The sequence below is a fragment of the Elaeis guineensis genome, chromosome 8 (genome assembly GCF_000442705.2).
Source record: "Elaeis guineensis isolate ETL-2024a chromosome 8, EG11, whole genome shotgun sequence".
Taxonomy (NCBI): domain Eukaryota; kingdom Viridiplantae; phylum Streptophyta; class Magnoliopsida; order Arecales; family Arecaceae; genus Elaeis; species Elaeis guineensis.
This window is the reverse complement of record NC_026000.2, coordinates 16,452,338-16,469,478: the sequence shown is the minus strand read 5'-3', so window position 1 is coordinate 16,469,478 and position 17,141 is coordinate 16,452,338. Positions and strand designations below refer to the sequence as shown.

The 17,141-nt window shown below is 37.6% G+C and overlaps 1 protein-coding gene across 2 annotated transcripts; it reads right to left on the bottom strand.

Moving 5' to 3' along the window:
- Positions 1-3,758: 3,758 nt before the first annotated feature.
- LOC105050012 (sodium/hydrogen exchanger 6) lies at positions 3,759-16,786 on the bottom strand. 2 transcript variants are annotated; one of them, XM_010929854.4, is made up of 22 exons: positions 16,396-16,786; positions 15,143-15,194; positions 14,978-15,037; positions 14,835-14,859; positions 14,664-14,749; positions 14,463-14,574; positions 13,477-13,539; positions 13,337-13,356; positions 13,161-13,258; positions 11,243-11,271; positions 10,133-10,164; positions 9,971-10,018; positions 9,808-9,868; positions 9,634-9,734; positions 9,451-9,526; positions 9,329-9,348; positions 8,383-8,480; positions 8,149-8,258; positions 5,613-5,696; positions 4,870-4,967; positions 4,699-4,775; positions 3,759-4,063 (listed from the first exon to the last, which is right to left on the bottom strand). In XM_010929854.4, exons 1-22 carry the CDS (start codon positions 16,598-16,600, stop codon positions 4,011-4,013), a joined length of 1,608 nt encoding a protein of 535 aa, XP_010928156.1. In that variant the 5' UTR covers positions 16,601-16,786; the 3' UTR covers positions 3,759-4,010. The 2 variants fall into 2 exon arrangements, with proteins under 2 accessions (XP_010928156.1, XP_010928157.1); XM_010929855.4 differs by having other exon boundaries at positions 9,634-9,731; positions 16,396-16,784.
- Between the last annotated feature and the right edge of the window lie 355 nt (positions 16,787-17,141).

Below are 17,141 nucleotides of genomic sequence, written 5' to 3'. Positions count from 1 at the left end.
GGCATCATAGAGAGCCTGCTCTATCATCAGCTCTCGTTGCGCTGGAACTTCCATATCTTTAAGTCAGAGAAAGTCTTCCCATCGATGGTGTCAATCTGACTATACTCATTGGGGTCGGTTCTTAGGTCACCCCAGTATGAAGGAAAGCCCAAAGGAGATGAAGAAGAAACGAAGAAAAATTGATTCTTCCATTTATGAATGGATGATAGAAAATCAAAAATAAAAGAAAAATCCTTCCTTGGGTTGAAAAATCACCAACCCTTAGCCTTGAGATGAGGACAAAGAATAAAGAAAGCCCGAAAAAGAGAAGGGCGAAGGTTGGTCGGGATAAGACGACACAACATAGCAAAGCTAATAATCAGCCGAATGGAGTTCGGGGCCAGCTGAGCAGGACAAAGTTGATAATAATCAAGAAGATTTCGGATAAACTCCAGAATCGAAAATCGAAGACTGGTCCGAAGGTCCTTGACATAGATTGCAACCTGGCCTGGAGGAGGAGAGTTCACCCGACCATTCGGACTAGGAGCAAAAAGTTGAAATTGCTTCAGGATATGGTACTATTCTTGGAGCTGATCGACATTGGGTCCGGATAAGGAAGAAACCTCCATCTCCGAACTCGAAGGAGAATTGTCGGTCGGATTCTCCGATCAACTATCTCGAGAAGTTGAGGCATTTGCCTTCTTACCCCTATTTGCCATTGAAAATGAAAGAACCTAGAAGAAGAAGAGGAGAAAACAAAAAAGAAAACCTAGAAAAGAAACAAGAACTCAACCTGAGGAACTGGGAAGTGACGAGAAGGCTCTCAGCACCTGAGGACAGAACCTTCTGTTGCAGAGGAAAATAATGAAATACAAAAGCAGAAAGTCCAAGTGAAAGTAACTTTATATATATAGAACCCCTCAACGGTCCGAATGAAGTTATTCAAATCAGGACTTCTCTAGATTTCGACACATGGCAACATCAGAACCGTCCATTGATCGAACGGTTCGACGCACCTACCTCCAGATCATACCACCTTATCACTATTCGCATGAACAATGTAGGGCTAATGAAATTTGGACATGTGGTCAAAATCGACTAGCTAGAATCAAATCGTTCGGATTCTCCAAACGACGAACTATCTTCTCGAAACGACACTCCAATGATGATCTCACAGTTATCGAAACAACAAATTGGATGGAGATCCTTCGTATTTCGAAAAATCATTAATGTATCGAGATTCGAGACAATATGTGACAACTCCCTTCATCCAACGTGACAGATCACGTGATGACATGCATGTCAAACTACCTTGGACTTGGGAGTGGGGGATAACTGTTGGGGCGATTCAGTCGACTCTCCGATTCTGACTTTCGATCGACCTGATAAGCACAACCTACTGACTATTAATCGGTTGGCCGACTGACAGTCAACTATCCTCAAATTTGACAAACTCTAACTATGACGATTCGACTGATTTCAGATCGATGATCATCGGCATATCAGAATTACCGACCGATGCTCATTCGGACTTCTACAACTACCGACATACGATCGACATATTTTGATTACCGACATATAGTCGGCTTACTAGAAACTGCCAGTGCTGAAAATGCATAATTGCCAGAATATGATCAGTGGCGAGTATAACCACCCATCCCATGATCAGATAATGCCGGAACAAACGGGATGCACATGTCTAACCGTTACAGACAGTTACCAACTATTCGTCTATAAAAGGAGGTAAATGAACAGCATTTGAGAAGGTCTCTTGAGAGCTGAAACTCTGCCTCTTTGAATATTCATCTGCTATTCATCACTCCCCACTGACTTAAGCATCGAAGGATCCCCGCCGGATATAATTTCAGTTAGTGTGGACTTCATTTTGCAGATGCTCTTCACCGGCAACAGACGCAACATGAGGTTGGCTGTAATATTTTTTATTTATATTTTTTTTATTTTCTTATTGTTTATAGAGAGATATATAAAAATATATTTATTATTATTATAATATAATTAAGCAAGCGGCCCTTTCGTGACTCAAACTGTCGCACGGAGCTAAGCTCTGCACGGAGGGATTTTTGATGCAGGGCAAATTTATTTACGTAATTTGACCCCCGTCTGACTCATTGTCATCTTAGTGGCATCTCATCTAGAACTAAGTTCTGACTCCACTTATTAACTAGAAGAAAGAGTGAAGAAAAGGGGAAAGATTCAGCAGTGGCCTTACAACTATCACCTCAATATAACAGGACCTAAGCAACTGCTAAATGGTCAAGAATTAAGAGCAAACGTCATATTTTAGGTGTAACTGGAAGGCCACCGACTTCGCCAAGCCCACAACTATAGGCCCATGGGCCTACTTGAACAAACCAATCACAATAATGCAGGAGGCAAGGATATACTGGTTTCGCTGAATGACAGGCCAACTCAACAATAATGTGCGGGCCTACAAGGGCCTGGTTTCCCCAGAGGATCAGCTTTGGGCCATTAATAATACAATCAAATACAACATGTTTCATTGAACAAGGCACGTCTTCCACAACAGACACATTTGCAGTTCCGTCTTGCCACCATCAAAAAATCCAGGGAGAGCATTCTACTTTAATGTAAATAGGCTGCCGCTCCGGGAGAGATAGAACACAGCCCAAAACAAGTTCGCCAACATCAACAAGGTCACATCACTTTTCACAAATGAAAAACTAGGCTTTCTAAATTGTTGACAATTGCTTCTCAGCATAAGCAAACTACAAACATACACAATGAAGTGGTGTAAACAATGAACAGACTTGATAAAATAGGTCTATTGAATCCTCAAGTCTAACTACCACTTCATTTTTTTCATATAAAAGGAATGTTGGGTAATCGGGCAATCCAAATAGATGTTTTCCTGCGGTAACTAACTCGTTGCAAGAGGGTGACATGGAGCGCTTTTAATTGGCGGTCAAAGTGAAGCTAATATTTGGCCACATGGTTCCATTGAGCAACGTCATCCAGACCGAAGAGGCCTTCGGCTATCTCTCAATGAATGTGTTCCACCTCGATTTATTCTCCTTCCAGCTGGTTTTCTTCTTGTTCTTCTAAAATGCAATTCTATCATTCCCGTTTCACCAAAATAAATTACCAATGCATGTTCTTGTAATGGTGTATGTGCTTGCACCACCGCTGGAGATCATCCCGATTTCCTCACCATATAATTAGTTATTGAGAAATTCTTTGTGCACTGCAGGTGGTACAAAAAAACCATATGTACCATCCATAATGATTGATTACCATAAAAGACCGACGAAAAAAAAAAAATTGCCCACCGCACTCGATCTTCTGCATAAACCAATCACCACGGACGGTATATGCGGTTCTGCACCACCCGCGATACATAAAGAATTTTTCGAGTTGTTTACTCTTTCTTAGTGGTGCTGAAGAACATGCCAAGGTCGTGATCCGGAGGGACCCTACTCGCTCGCTCTGCCCTAGCCTTTGATTCAATTTTTCTTTCCTAAAACCCTGCGAATGGTGATTGATAGCAGCAATACTGCAGCCAAACCCCCCAGCAAAAATCACTCAATATACCACCCGCGACTCCCATTCAGAAAATATACTAACTGTTAGAAGGCAGCAGAACCAAATCAGTTGTGGAATTGTTCTTACACTGCTATTTCAGAGCGCTCTCTACATTCATTTCAAGACCACGATGATTTTTTTACAGTTACCATGGCGAAGGATCATAATCCGGACATGCAGTACAGTGGAAAGAATTACACTTCGAATAGAAACCAAAATGAAAATTTGTGAACAGTACTGCTATCGATTGCTTTTCTATATCATAAATAGATGTGTACGTATCAAGCTAGCTGAGAACACATTGTGCTGTTATGCGCTATTTTTCTTTTTCTATCACATCAATCTACGTGATAATGCGTGTGCAGCTAATTAATATCTGCATCCACTCGCGAAAATGTGTACTTTAGAGAGCTGCCGTTGAGCACGGTAAAAGCTGCTTCTTTTGGCATGCCAAGAAGAAGACCATGACTTCACTCATGGCTTTTAAGTTCTCTCGTTCTTCCAGAATTTTGGGTCACTTCATCTGTTTTTTGCATCAAAAGACAACATTTCAAACCAAATTGAGAGGTGACAAAATAAAAATCCGGTAGAATATAGTGTCATTAAACAACTGTATTATGAATCAGTTCCCGGAGGTGTGAAAGCTTTCATCATGCCTTCCATGCTGCCTATGACGATGACTTTGCTATAATGCAGTAGGGAGCATATGCTGTGTCTTAGAAAAGTTAATGTCTAACTTGTTCGTGGCTGTAACAGTTACAATCAATATGCTTGTGAAGGAGAATATCTCATGGCTAGAAAGGTTTTAAGCAGTACGTCTGTAAAGAGCATATCTAATCATGGGTGGAAAGATTAAACAAACCCAGCTTATAAATCATTGCCTCCATGACATTGTGCATCTTAGAGACAACAAAGTTTCAGATCTAATGATTGTTTTATATGTTTCTTAATCAAGTTTGATTTGTCCAAGAAAACCCAATGGATGCACGCATATGGACCGCACAAGAGGTATCAACTCCTCAACAACCTCTTATTAATTTGATTTTCTTCACATTTATAATCTAATATTAGGGAGAAAAAAAAAAAGAAAAATATATTCTAATGACTACACCACACTGCTTTACCTTGCAGAAAGAAATAAGGAAAATTATATCATACCAGGATTCTCGTCATCATTTTGAGATGTGAAAAATGGCGTAAGATAATGTCTATCTAATGCAGTGAAAGAGGCAGTGCTGCAGAGAAAATTTAGAAATAATATTGATTAACAGGTGGATAACAAGCATATGTAAAAGGAAAAATCTAACAACTGGTAACTGGTAAAGATACCTGTGAAACTCTTTGAGTTTCATCTGCAGCTTGCTCCCGGATGAAGTTGCCTCATCATATGATGGTCCGGTGCCGATATCTGGACCCTCAAAGCCCTCCTAAAGGTTGACAAAAAATCATTAAACTTGGAGAAGACATAAACAAACTCATATGTCAATAATTTCATCAAAAAGGAGGGCTGATGAGATCAAGTGCAAGAACAACACAACACAAAAACAAAAAAAAACATGATTTTCCAATATATTTCTCCAAAGAAAATAAATAAACTGAGGGAAACATGCTTGAGTTTCTGAGATATTTTCAACAAGAAATATGATAAGCATTTGTTTAAACAGATTAAAAGCAGCCTAGGTGTTAAAAGAAGTTTATGAATAGAGAGCATTCATCCTAAATCTGTGAGTGAACTAGAAGGTGCATTCATAATTGCAAACAAAAGGCATCTTCTAGCATATGGGTGTGAAGGTCACAAAATTGTTTGTGCGGCAAAGAACACCGGTTTTGGCAAATTGACAGAGTATACACTTGAAAATATATTGAAAGATTAAGAAAAACAAGAACCGGCATATCAAATAGGCATAAGAATCCAAGTAGCATCCATGTCATAGTTTTTTTTACATCAAGGAACATTGGTTTGGGCAAATTGTTACAGTAGTCATACACTTGAAAATATATTGGCACATTAAGCATATTGAATAAGCATAAAGAAACTGAGTAGCATTAATTATACACTTTCTGAAACTTACTTCTCCTAATCGACCATTGTGACCATCACCTACAACTTTTAAAGCTTCAAGCATTGTGCCTGTTGAGCCTCCAATCAAAAGCACCTGCATTGCCCAAGAGGTTAAATTACTTGGTCTCAATGGGATGATGGAAGAAAGGATGAGTTAGGGTGTCCCATCCTAGTAAAAAGCTACTAAACCTTGAAAGTAAAATGTGGATGACCATGATAAATTATTTTGTGGGCTTTTATTTTTCAGTTGGGGTTAAGCCAAATAGACAGGCCGTACAGATGTTTATTACAATTGCTACTTCCAACACTACCTATTTTCCACACACAGCCTTACTGCAGCATATAGAACCGAAATTTAAGTTCCACATCATCACTTTAATAAGGATGAGCTAACAAAATTACAGCATGGTCCCTCAAAAGACAATATAGTGGGAACATTCATGGAGACCCCCTGTTGCATTGCACTTTGCAAAAATCAAGTCAGATATAACTTGTTTCCAAACAAAACCAGTTGGGATTTGTCCAGCCACATTGTTTCAACCAAAATTTACATAGATATTGTCTTCTGCATGCCATTATTATTTCATAAAAGCACTGCCAGGACTGCCTAAAAATTTAGAGTATCATATATATTCATAAAATAGTCTAATAGTAAAGTTATTTTTGGAATAAATTTTCATATTTTATTAGTATATTCTTTTCTTGTTTTAAATTTTAAAAGATAAATTGTCTAGTTTTATATTGAATTGGTCTGATATCATCTAAAACAAAAGGTAAAACATTGAAAAATATTAGTCCAAAACTTGGTCACATGCTTAGTAGCGAAATATGAATCCTTGGATTCCTCTCCCTGACCATCTTATCAGACTTGGAGTATCTCTCTCAAGAAAAGATATGAATAGCAAGGCCACAGAAAGTACTCAAGAACCTTTCTTACTGTGACCTCACAGCTTCTATTGGCTCTCTACACCATTATACTATTAACTCATACCCACCACCAAACACTTGAAAAAAAAAAAAAACAAACACACAAACAAATGCAATCTTAGCCAGATTATTCTTGACATCATCTCCCTCATTCTAGCCCTTACCAGCAGGAATCTTTCCCCTAGAGCAAATTACCTGCTTTGGCAACTCCCTAAAAACTTTAACCAGCATCCACTTCCTTATTCGCTTGCCTACACCTGCACCTAGACTCACTCCCACACTCGCTCCTGATTCTGGCAAGTGGCAACTAAGTCCTAGCCTCTTTGAATGCTCAAATGTATCTTGTATCTTTCTCTATGAGGCAAGTCTGATGCACTTTTATCAACCGCAACCTCTCAATTGGTTTGGCACAAAATTGGTTTACCCATTACTTTGCCGCCGCACTTAATCTGCCTATATGTATCTGTATATGCACATGCATCTCAAACTATCCATATATAAGCATACACAAATGTCCACTGTTAGGGAGAAAATAGAGAAAATGGGGACGAAAACAGTAAGTGAAGAAAAGAGAGGCATCCTATGTAGAGTATCTTCTGTAAAAATAAATACAAATTACAGAGGAGGGAACACACTTAGATTTCTATAATAGAGAAGTTTAGATATCTTCATCAATCCTCATGATTGTTGTGAAAAGAGCATGTCCAAAAGTATTAGCATTCCTTCCAAACCTGAACCCAGCAATTAAAACTCTCTCCGACCAACCAAGACTAATAGTTGGTTCACAGGGGCAAATAATGATATTTTAACACCTAGGATGTAGTTAATTTTGATGTGTGGGTCCTGGGACCATGTTTACAGGCTAATGGTTAATCGAACCATTTCCCAGATTTAGTCCAGTCTACTGGTTGCATTCAGCTGTCCAGAAAACAAATTCAGGTCATGGAAATGAGTTCCCAATTTTTTGTATTGTTAATAGTATCTCAGCTTATTTTTATAGTAATGATGTGAAAATTATTTCACCAGCTAAGCAATTCTGGTGCAGATGGAAATGAAAATATCAAGTGTATGGTGCAAGGGAAGGATTTGACTGTATTTGAAAAGCCATCAACTCATGTTGGTTACATGAATCCTGCTTCACCATTTGTTCCTATATAGGGTCTGGCATTCAAAATTATAAGTTCCTTAAGATCAGTCTCACCACCCATCCAAACATCAGTTTCCTCAGTTCCCTTCCTCTCCTCCAATCCTTCATCGTATACCCAAGATGGACCCACTCTTATGTCCAAAACATCTTGATTAGTTTTCTCTCAACATATGTTTGTTGGTGCACCTCCTAACCTCCTAAGTTCTAATAATAGACTCCACAAGTCATTATTATTTGGAGTTTCCTAGCTTTACCACAAATCAGTCCCTGCAACTTCATGGCAGCATACCTGAGCTATACACGGTATTTTATCCATAAAACTATGGAAGTAGTTGTTTCACAAGAAAGAAAAAAAATGAAGTATTATTCAGCCTCATGAATTTTCCTCATGCAATGAAAAAGTTTAGAGATATATTTTCAGTGTATAATCTTTTCCAGCTCAAGTAAAAAAATTGCCAGCAAACATGCTTACCGTTAAAACAACAATAGCAGTGGTAGCAGTGAAGATCGTCTGGCCATGTCCATCAGGGAGATCATGGACTGATTGCAGAGCAAGGGCAAAAGCCATTGCCCCACGAAGTCCTGGTTGTCCATAAAATCACTAATCATTGAGAAGAAACCAAAAAATTCCAAACCTATGATTCCTTTTTTATTTAATATCTCTGTGGAGACTGTTTGAATCTATAATAACACCATATCAACTTACCACTATACCAAAGTGCCTTCTGATGTTGCATAGGTATTTGACGATTTGCTGGTCTCACCAAGTTGACCAGGTAAGCACATGAGAAGACATTTGCAGCTCTTTCAAAACAAGGAATATAAGAGTCATTTGACACGATTTTATAAAAGAATATTCAAATTGAATTGATATAAATTGGAATTCCTCCTTATAAAGCAGACGAGGAATAAAGACAGTTCTTCATATGGTTTGGAACAGACAAAAACCATTTCTTATAAGTAAAAATCATTGAGCATGGGCATGCTACCAGAGGAAAAGGTATTGAAAGCAAAGTACTTCAAATGCATGCCTTACGATATCAATTTATTACCTTCTAACAAATAACACAATCATTTGAGACTTGATAATTTACATGTCAAAGTACCAAAAATCATACTAGGCAGTTTGGAAAGACAAAGTGAAGATACCAGAATCTATGCTTATAGAGAATTTTTCTGAGTGAAATCTCCCATTTAATGCTGGTATATGCTGCATATAGCTAAATCTATTTATAACTGACAAGATTTATTCTCATCTACTTGGGGTCAGATTCATGAGGTTTCCCGATCTGCCGTTGCTTTTAAGGGCTGTAACATGCATAAAATTCTGCAAATCTAAGGGTAGAATGCTTTTAGTAGAGAAACATTTTATTTACAAAATTCAAATAACAGCTAGAATTTCAACTTTCATGTGTCTTCAATATCATTAATCATTTTCTTGCCCAGCAGACTCAAAAAAAAAAGGAAGAAGGTAATTTGGCCACAAAACGGAAAACTGTAACATAGAAGCAGAGCAAAGTTGGCTGTATTCATGTAAAAATCACCAGCAAGCAACACGAGTTGTGTGACGAAGGGTAAGGAACACAAAAATTGCTTAACGATAAAGAGAATACAACATATACATGATTTGTAATAGATTTGTGAGTTCATACCTTGCAACAGCAATAAACAGCTGGATCATTCATTAGGTGAAAAGTTAAGGAAAGATGAAATAATACTGTGGAATAAATTCTCAGTATCAGTCATATCTGCATAGTGAATATTGAAAGGATACAATTGAGAAAAAGATGAACCCAATGTGTGACCAGCTTTGTTGTTCCATCGCAATGTCAAAGCCCATGTATATGAATCTGGAAGTAAAATGAACCGACAAGAAAATACAGCAATATGATTAACATTGGAGTTTTAAAAACACATCAATAAAACCAATAAAATTTTAATTTGTAATTTCTCTTACACAAAAGCTTCTGCTAAAGATGAAAGCAGATGGAAAAAAGCAGCAGCAAAATGTTGAGATTTTTCTGATAAATTTGAGAATGTATAGTGCTTCATGACCTGCTAAACAGGACAAAGATCTTAATTTGTTGCAGAGCAATTCTTGGGGAACCAAAAAGCACCAAATAGTACTTACAATTCCAGTGAACAGTATGGAGACTATACCAGACAAGCCAAGACCTTCAGCTAGCATGTAACTGTAAGTAATGGTCCAAAATCAGATAAAATCATAAGAAAACCATAACCTTCAGACGCAACTGGAAGCAAAAAAGAAAAATAATGGTCCAGGAATGACTTACGAAAAGTAAGGGAAAAGGACAAAGAGACAGCTCTCCAAATTATGAAGACTGGAAAGAGCAACCAATTTGGACATGGAAATCAGTTGCCTCTAACATTACGTTACTAATATCAGTCAATAGGAAAAATTTACACAAAAGAAAGATAAAGATGGTCGTACTCACTTTTCAACATTCAACCCTGCATACTTAAAGAGGTACTGAGAAGTTAAGGTTTCTCAACATATTTTGTTCTATCACAAAAAGAAAATAATAAGAATAAGGCTGATTGTTTCATCAATTTTTATCCCAAGTTTCATGAAAAAGAAATGGGTGATATTTTAATATTTACTAGGTAATTGTAGAAATTCAACATTGGCTATCCTAAGATAAGCAGCAAGCTTATGCCGGACTATATAGCATGATGAAGAAGTCTGACACATACATAAAGAGCATGTTATCTTTAAGAACACATGCCTCCATAATGAAAACTTGAAGAAGAATGAAAACCCTTCATTGACTTTAGGTCAAAGAGTATTCTTTGAGTTAATAACTACTAACAGCTTGACGAGTATACTGAACCTTGTATATGGGTTCCTAGTTTCCTATTCGATTGGAAGTTCATGATCATATTATTTTCCATAAATTATAGACCTACTTACACAATATTCTTACCCCTTACTTAATGGTTACCCTACCTCTACAAGATTTTTCCAAGTAAAATTGTGTTTAACACCAGGTAAATAACAGGATCACTGGCTGATCCTACTGTTCAGTTAAGTAAAAAAATCTTCTCCTGAATATTTACTCTAGTAGTCACTCATAGACAGCCAAGGAGGTTGTTAAAATATAATTCAATTTATTGCTCCAGAAAACACTTCTAATATGATCATTTGCCAAGATTCTCCCATAGTCCTCTATAGTTGTATTTTTATCATCATCTCTTTGATAGGTTGTATTTTTGGAGCTCCACCACGGTCTACATCCTGCTTCATTTTTTGGCAAACCTTTAATATTTTTTTTTTTTTTTTTGAAAGCCAAAAACCTTCATAACTGATGCATTAACCATAGCACTGAAATGCTGCTCAAATTCTTCAGAATAGTAGCATGCGTCCTTTCAAGGGCCAACTAGTCAACCAAGTATGACCACTAATACATAGAATGAACTAAGAATCATGTGTCATTCATGGAAAACAAGAGAGAATGTGGAAACAAAAACAATACAGAAGAACAAAATATTCGTGAAAGATAAAAATCTAAACAATTTTGCAGACATCTATCTTGAGAAAAGGATATAAGAGCAGAAATGAATCCAACTCCAACCCCTGTAAAACCAGATATCTGTTAGAATCATTGAAAGATGACAGTGGGAATAAGTACAGAAATACTTGAAGCAAACTGAAGACCAGAAAACTTAGACTTAAGGACAACTTATCATGACAACATGAAAATTGGAAGAGAGATCTTGCAGATATAATTAATGAAAAACAACTCCATATTTTACCACCAAGTAATTGTAAACTTCTTATTTAGTCTGGGAGCCAATTATGCTATACCATGTGTGTGCATATCCTTTATAGTGACTTATTGCAAGCAACCATAAACAACAGCCTGGTCATGATACAAACATTAAACAAATTTGCAGATGTCCAGACAAATTCCTCAAATTTCTCATAATACTCTTATGGATGAACAGTTAGTTTTGTCACAAAATGTAAGAGATAATGAAATTTTTCAAGCAAATAGTAGGAGGATAGCGGCAGCATCTTCACTTCAGTGAAATATGAAATGATCTCAGTGACTCCCTGAATTAATACTTGCATGCCCGCATTAGCAGCCCCCTCCTGATTTGGCAGCATTCCTTTTCTCATCTACCACCAAGGATATATGGACATGGGCACAGAAAGAAGTTATAATATAAGTCTGTCAATCTGGTTCAGCAAGAGCAGATATCAGGATCCATGGACTCATCCATAATTAGGAGTGGACATCATGCAAAGAACTTCATGACCATTTTCTAGTTCATAATTAACTATTTAGTTACTTTCAGCATCTAAAATAAGTTCTAGGATCACGCAAAAATATTTTACCCGCTAAAAAAATAATGAAATAGTTAATTAGGAACTAGAAAATGAGCAGCAAAGTTCTTTGCATGAAGGACTAGTACCTCTATCCTAATATCTTGCTCGTATGAAATCTGATTGCCAGATTCATGCCAAGCTGTCCCCTCATGCTCATGCCTGCACACACATATGCACACATTTTCATGTTGAATGCACTATTTATTCACCTCTTTTGTTCCTAAGCTGCCAGGAAAAAATTGCCTCTAATAACAAACCAGTGCCATTCAAATTTTCGTAGGAGTCTGGGCACTGCATCAAAATATACTTGAGGTACCCCTTAGACAGAAGGATGTCTTCAAAATGTCTAAGAAAGCAGATTGTGGATCAAAGAGAGTGGTTGAGAAAGACTGAAGAAGCAAGCAGATTTATTAGCCTTAAAAATCTTGGAATAGTGTGAATCATCTTTTTCTGATTGCAGAATACAATACATGGATGTATTTGAACTTCCAATTCCAACTAATTATTGACACTGACTCCCGCTGCAAGAAAATTTGATATCTGGTTGTTTTAACAAGAAGATGCTACCCGTGTCTATCATGCCAGGTTGTGTTCGCACCTTCCCTTAACCTTGCCCCTTCATAAGATATCACATCCAACTAAGACTAGGTTGATTAGTCAAGTAACCTGATGGAGTGGTCCATTGAGTCGATGTTCTCACAGGCCAACATTATTATATTTTCACAGTTCTAGATACTCATGCCCAATGCAGGAAGCAGAAGGTCCATATGATGAATGGACATAATATGCAGTTAAATGAAGCTTTAGTAATGAACTAGATCATATAAACTATTTCAACAAAACTTACAAACTTTTAATGCTTTCACTTCCGAAAACTCTAACTCTGCTATACTCCTTAAAAACATTAAATGTTGCTTCTAGTTCTCAAGATGAAATTTTTAACTGGAATATTGCAGTTATTTGGAAGAAAGTAAACTGAGAACTCATAAGGCTTCTCATTTGAAAACACAAAGCAAAACCATGACCCAGTAGGTGCGTATTTTTTCTTATGCTTAAGGATAAGGTCTTAGCACTCAGAAAAGTAAAAATGAATTCAGATAAGAAAATAGTGAAGAGTAATAGTCAACATTAACCTGCAGACATTGAGCCAACAAATGTCTCGAGAAAACTCAGAATAACCAAAAATAAGTTTTGTCCCGATGAATCATTACTTCTTACAGATGACATGGTCCTGGAGCACAGAAGCAATTGAGTTAAAAACAAAAGATAGGGCAAAGTGGTAAGAGAAGTCTCAATTAGCGACACATACCTATACAAGGAAATTGCCACCTTCAACAATACCACCATAGATTGGGAGAAAAGACAAGAAACATACAATATCAATTCATGCATATAACCATGCAACAGAAAGAAGCAACTGGTTTCTAGATAACTAAGATATATACATACTGCATCATTTAGAACAGATTCTCCAAAAACCAAGGCATAGAGGTTCATGTCAGTTCCAAGTTCCTGTGCATACAAAAAAAACCAAACATGTACAAAAAATATATATAAAAACAAACCAAAGATTGTAAACTACAATCAAATATATACTTGAAGCCTACTGTTATTTTTTTCTTTTAGAAAATGGCAGCCTTCAACCAATGTTAAAATTTATTGATGCTTACAGTCGATGGTTCTTCATATTGATAGCAGAATTGGCATATCAACTGCTCAAAGAATGAAAGCTATATTTTAAAAGCAAATGCACATTTGGGGATCTCAGTTCTCAGTAAGTAGTTTGGAAAAGGATAATGTGATGTGGAAAAATTTGTTTAAAAACAAAATGCATGGAATACTGTCTCAAATTTAATTTCTTAGCATTGTTGAAAACCCACTTTGACAAAGAATCGGGAGTCTCATGCTACTCAAGGGCAAACACCATCATGACCTAGAGATTATTCGTGCAAATACTCTTCCTTTCCTCAATAAATCAAGCAACATTACATGAGGAATCACTTTGCAAGCCAATTTTAGCATCATATCTTTGGTGGCTATATGAAAAATGTCTTAATTTAAAATAAAACAATGGATAGAATTATGAAAATACATGGTGAACAAGGGCCTTAAAGCCAAATTCCCAAGTAGCAATCTATATGTGATAATATTGGTGTTGCAATGTACAGAATATAGAAATAGCAGTATTATAGGAACAGGGGATAAGAAAAGTAGGCATATTCTAATAGCTGATCTGACTTCATCATCATCAAGATTCGAGGCCTTTAGGCAATGCAACAAGAATCAATCTTGAGAAGCCCTAAAGACTGAAATCAAACAAGTCAACAATCATAGCCTCCAGAAGTCTGATGCCAAGATTTTTCCTTGAAAGGAAATAGCTAAATCCATGAAATTAACTGGACAGAAAATGCTAAAAAATGAAAGCACAGAGACACCTGAAATATAGATAGAACTGTGACAGGATCAGTTGCTGATATAAGAGCACCAAACATTAGGCTTTCACCCAGAGGCAGTCTATACATGAGATATGTTAACCCGCCAAGGTATCTGCACGAGACAAGATAATACTATAAGGGTTCCACAACATAAAATCTTAACTTACCAAAAAGATTGTTATGGTTAAATAGAATTCTTACACTAAAACACCTGTAACGATTGAGGCAATAAAAGTTCCCAGAAGAGCAAATGCGATGATAGCTCCAAAATTTGAAAAGAAGGGTTTCTGTCAAGGCAAATACAGTGGATAAATCAGATAAAATTATTTGCAAGACCAGCATCTATAGCATAGAGCAGCTTTCAACACTTACCGGTGCTAAGCTAAAACCGGACTGAGTAGAGTGAGTCAAGGCAAACAATAAACAACTTAAGGCTTCAAATGTGCTTTTAAGTATGTTAAAAAATATAAAATAAAATCCTGCATAAAAAGATTTGAATGATAATGTTAGGATATAATATAATTGGAGGTAGCAGGAATAGGAAAAAGAATTCCTCATGGAAATTGAACCATCCCCTGCAGAAAAAACAAAATACATTGTTTAATATCATGACAAGTGGCACTCTAATACTTGGTTCAGTATTTAGGAAACAATAACAAAAGAACAAACAAAATACAAACCGAATGCTTGTTTCTGTATTTGATATGTTAGCAACACCTCCAACAATTAAACCTGCCATAATCCATAAAAAAAATTAATGAGTCTGTTTTGCCGCCAAACCACTTTCACCTTTGAATAGAAAAGTTGCCTGCTTGCTTTCTTTGGAGAACATCCATTTGTACGGGGATGCAGATCAGAAGGCCTTAAACAAGCAACATCTTGCATACATTGAATAAGTATGCAATTCATGCACATAGGAATCACTATAACTCCTTCAGGAAACCATAATCACCAATTCTTGTCCCAATTATTTGGAGTCAGCCTTATGAATCCTCGTGCACCTTCTATTAAGGACTACCTCCACTATTACTTCAAGCTCTCCCAAATCCCTTCTCAAAACTTCTATTCATGTTAACTTAAATCTTTCACGTCTTCCTAAATCTTTGCATAAATTCAAGTATCTCTATTTACCTGAGCCTCTTCAGGTTTTTGTTGTGCATTTTCTCATACCATATTAATCCCTTCAGGTTGTGTGAATTTTTTTTTTTTTTGCTAATTTTTGTATTCGGTTTGCTAAGTGTGTGATTTTTTTTTTTCATAAAGCTGATTCACTCATTGCTTCCATATGTATCTTTGCTTTGGGCTTATTTGTTAGCATACTTCTGATGAAGATTCTATTTCACGTCATTTAGGCATGTTTCATATGGCAAGACTACTCCAAGCCATATTTACTTTACATTACTGGTGATTCACAGTTTATATTGAACTCTATGTCCTCTGGACTGTTCCTTTTGAGTCTCTTGACTGTCACTGAACAACTTATAATGATTCCAAAGCTCTCTATGTCGTAATATAGTCTGAGTTGGCTCCATTCACTACTCAAATAATTTGATGGGTGGTTTTGTTCCTTAAGACCATCACCGGTCATCCCTAGCTCATTCCTTCACCTCTCCGTTTCAACTATATTCATCTCTCTAGATTGGAATACCTTTATGGTTTTGCTTGAAACCATCCAGAAGCAAGAAACCAAAATCTGCTTGAAATTGATTTCATCCACAACGAACTATGCCACCATCAAATTCAAGTCGCAATCCTCCAGTAAAGAACGTCGCTCTCATCATTTAAATAAAAAACCATCAATAGAGCAACCAATGTTATAGAAAACCAACCTTAAAAACAGCATCAGGATAGATTAAACCCTAACGATCAATCTAACCACCCCTCTATTCGTCCCAGAATCGATCCAATAGAGAGAATGAAAAGGTTGTATTACCGATGAGAAGGGAGGCGCTGGCCTCCGGGAGGTAGTATATCTTGCGGCGACGGAGGACATGGCCGAGGACGAAGGCCAGCACCAGCATCGAGATCTGCAGCAGGATCCCCACCCCGGCCGCCTGCTGCTCCTTCCCCGGCGGCGTCGGCGCCGTGGGAGGCGGAGGCGGCCCAGCCGGTGGACTCGCCATGTTCAGCTCCAGCATCGCCGGTGATCAAATCGGTCGGCGAAACCCCACCCTCTATCTCTTTCTCTAATCCTCTGGGTTTCTTCTTGAGCCCTCTTCTCCTTCTTCTAAGCCTCGGCTAGAAAGGTTTAAAATCGCCAACGGAGGCGATCCGCGGAAGATGGTTAGCACCTGTGCTGGTGGTTCTATGCGGTCGCTATATTCGCCCGTTACTTTTGCCAGGGCGGGAAGCATCGAAGGAGCTGACAAGATGGGTCCACGTATTTAACTGACGGTTTATTTGACGTCGCATAGGAAATTTTATGCGGTGTTCTAGAAGATTTGATATGTTCCTAATCCACGCGGTCAGCGTATTCTGGGGAGAAATTGGTTAGTCGGTCCTCCGAGGCCACTTCCGTGGACGGATAGCCGTTTGGACACCGACTTCCGCCCAAATTACGGTATCACGCCACTTTTATCTGCCCTTATGGTCACCGTTGGTGCGAATAGCTCTTCCGCGAGAAAGAATGATGGATCTTTTTTTCGCGACGTCAACCGTTGGATCTCGAAGCGGACATTG

Coding starts and splice junctions, on each gene's coding strand:
- LOC105050012 (XM_010929854.4), bottom strand. CDS start 16,600: ATGCTGGAGCTGAACATGGCGAGTCCACCGGCTGGGCCGCCTCCGCCT. Junction 14,575..14,663: donor ATCGTTACAGGTGTTTTAGT/GTAAGAATTCTA, acceptor TGTCTCGTGCAG/ATACCTTGGCGGGTTAACAT. Junction 8,259..8,382: donor GAAGGCACTTTGGTATAGTG/GTAAGTTGATAT, acceptor ATGGACAACCAG/GACTTCGTGGGGCAATGGCT.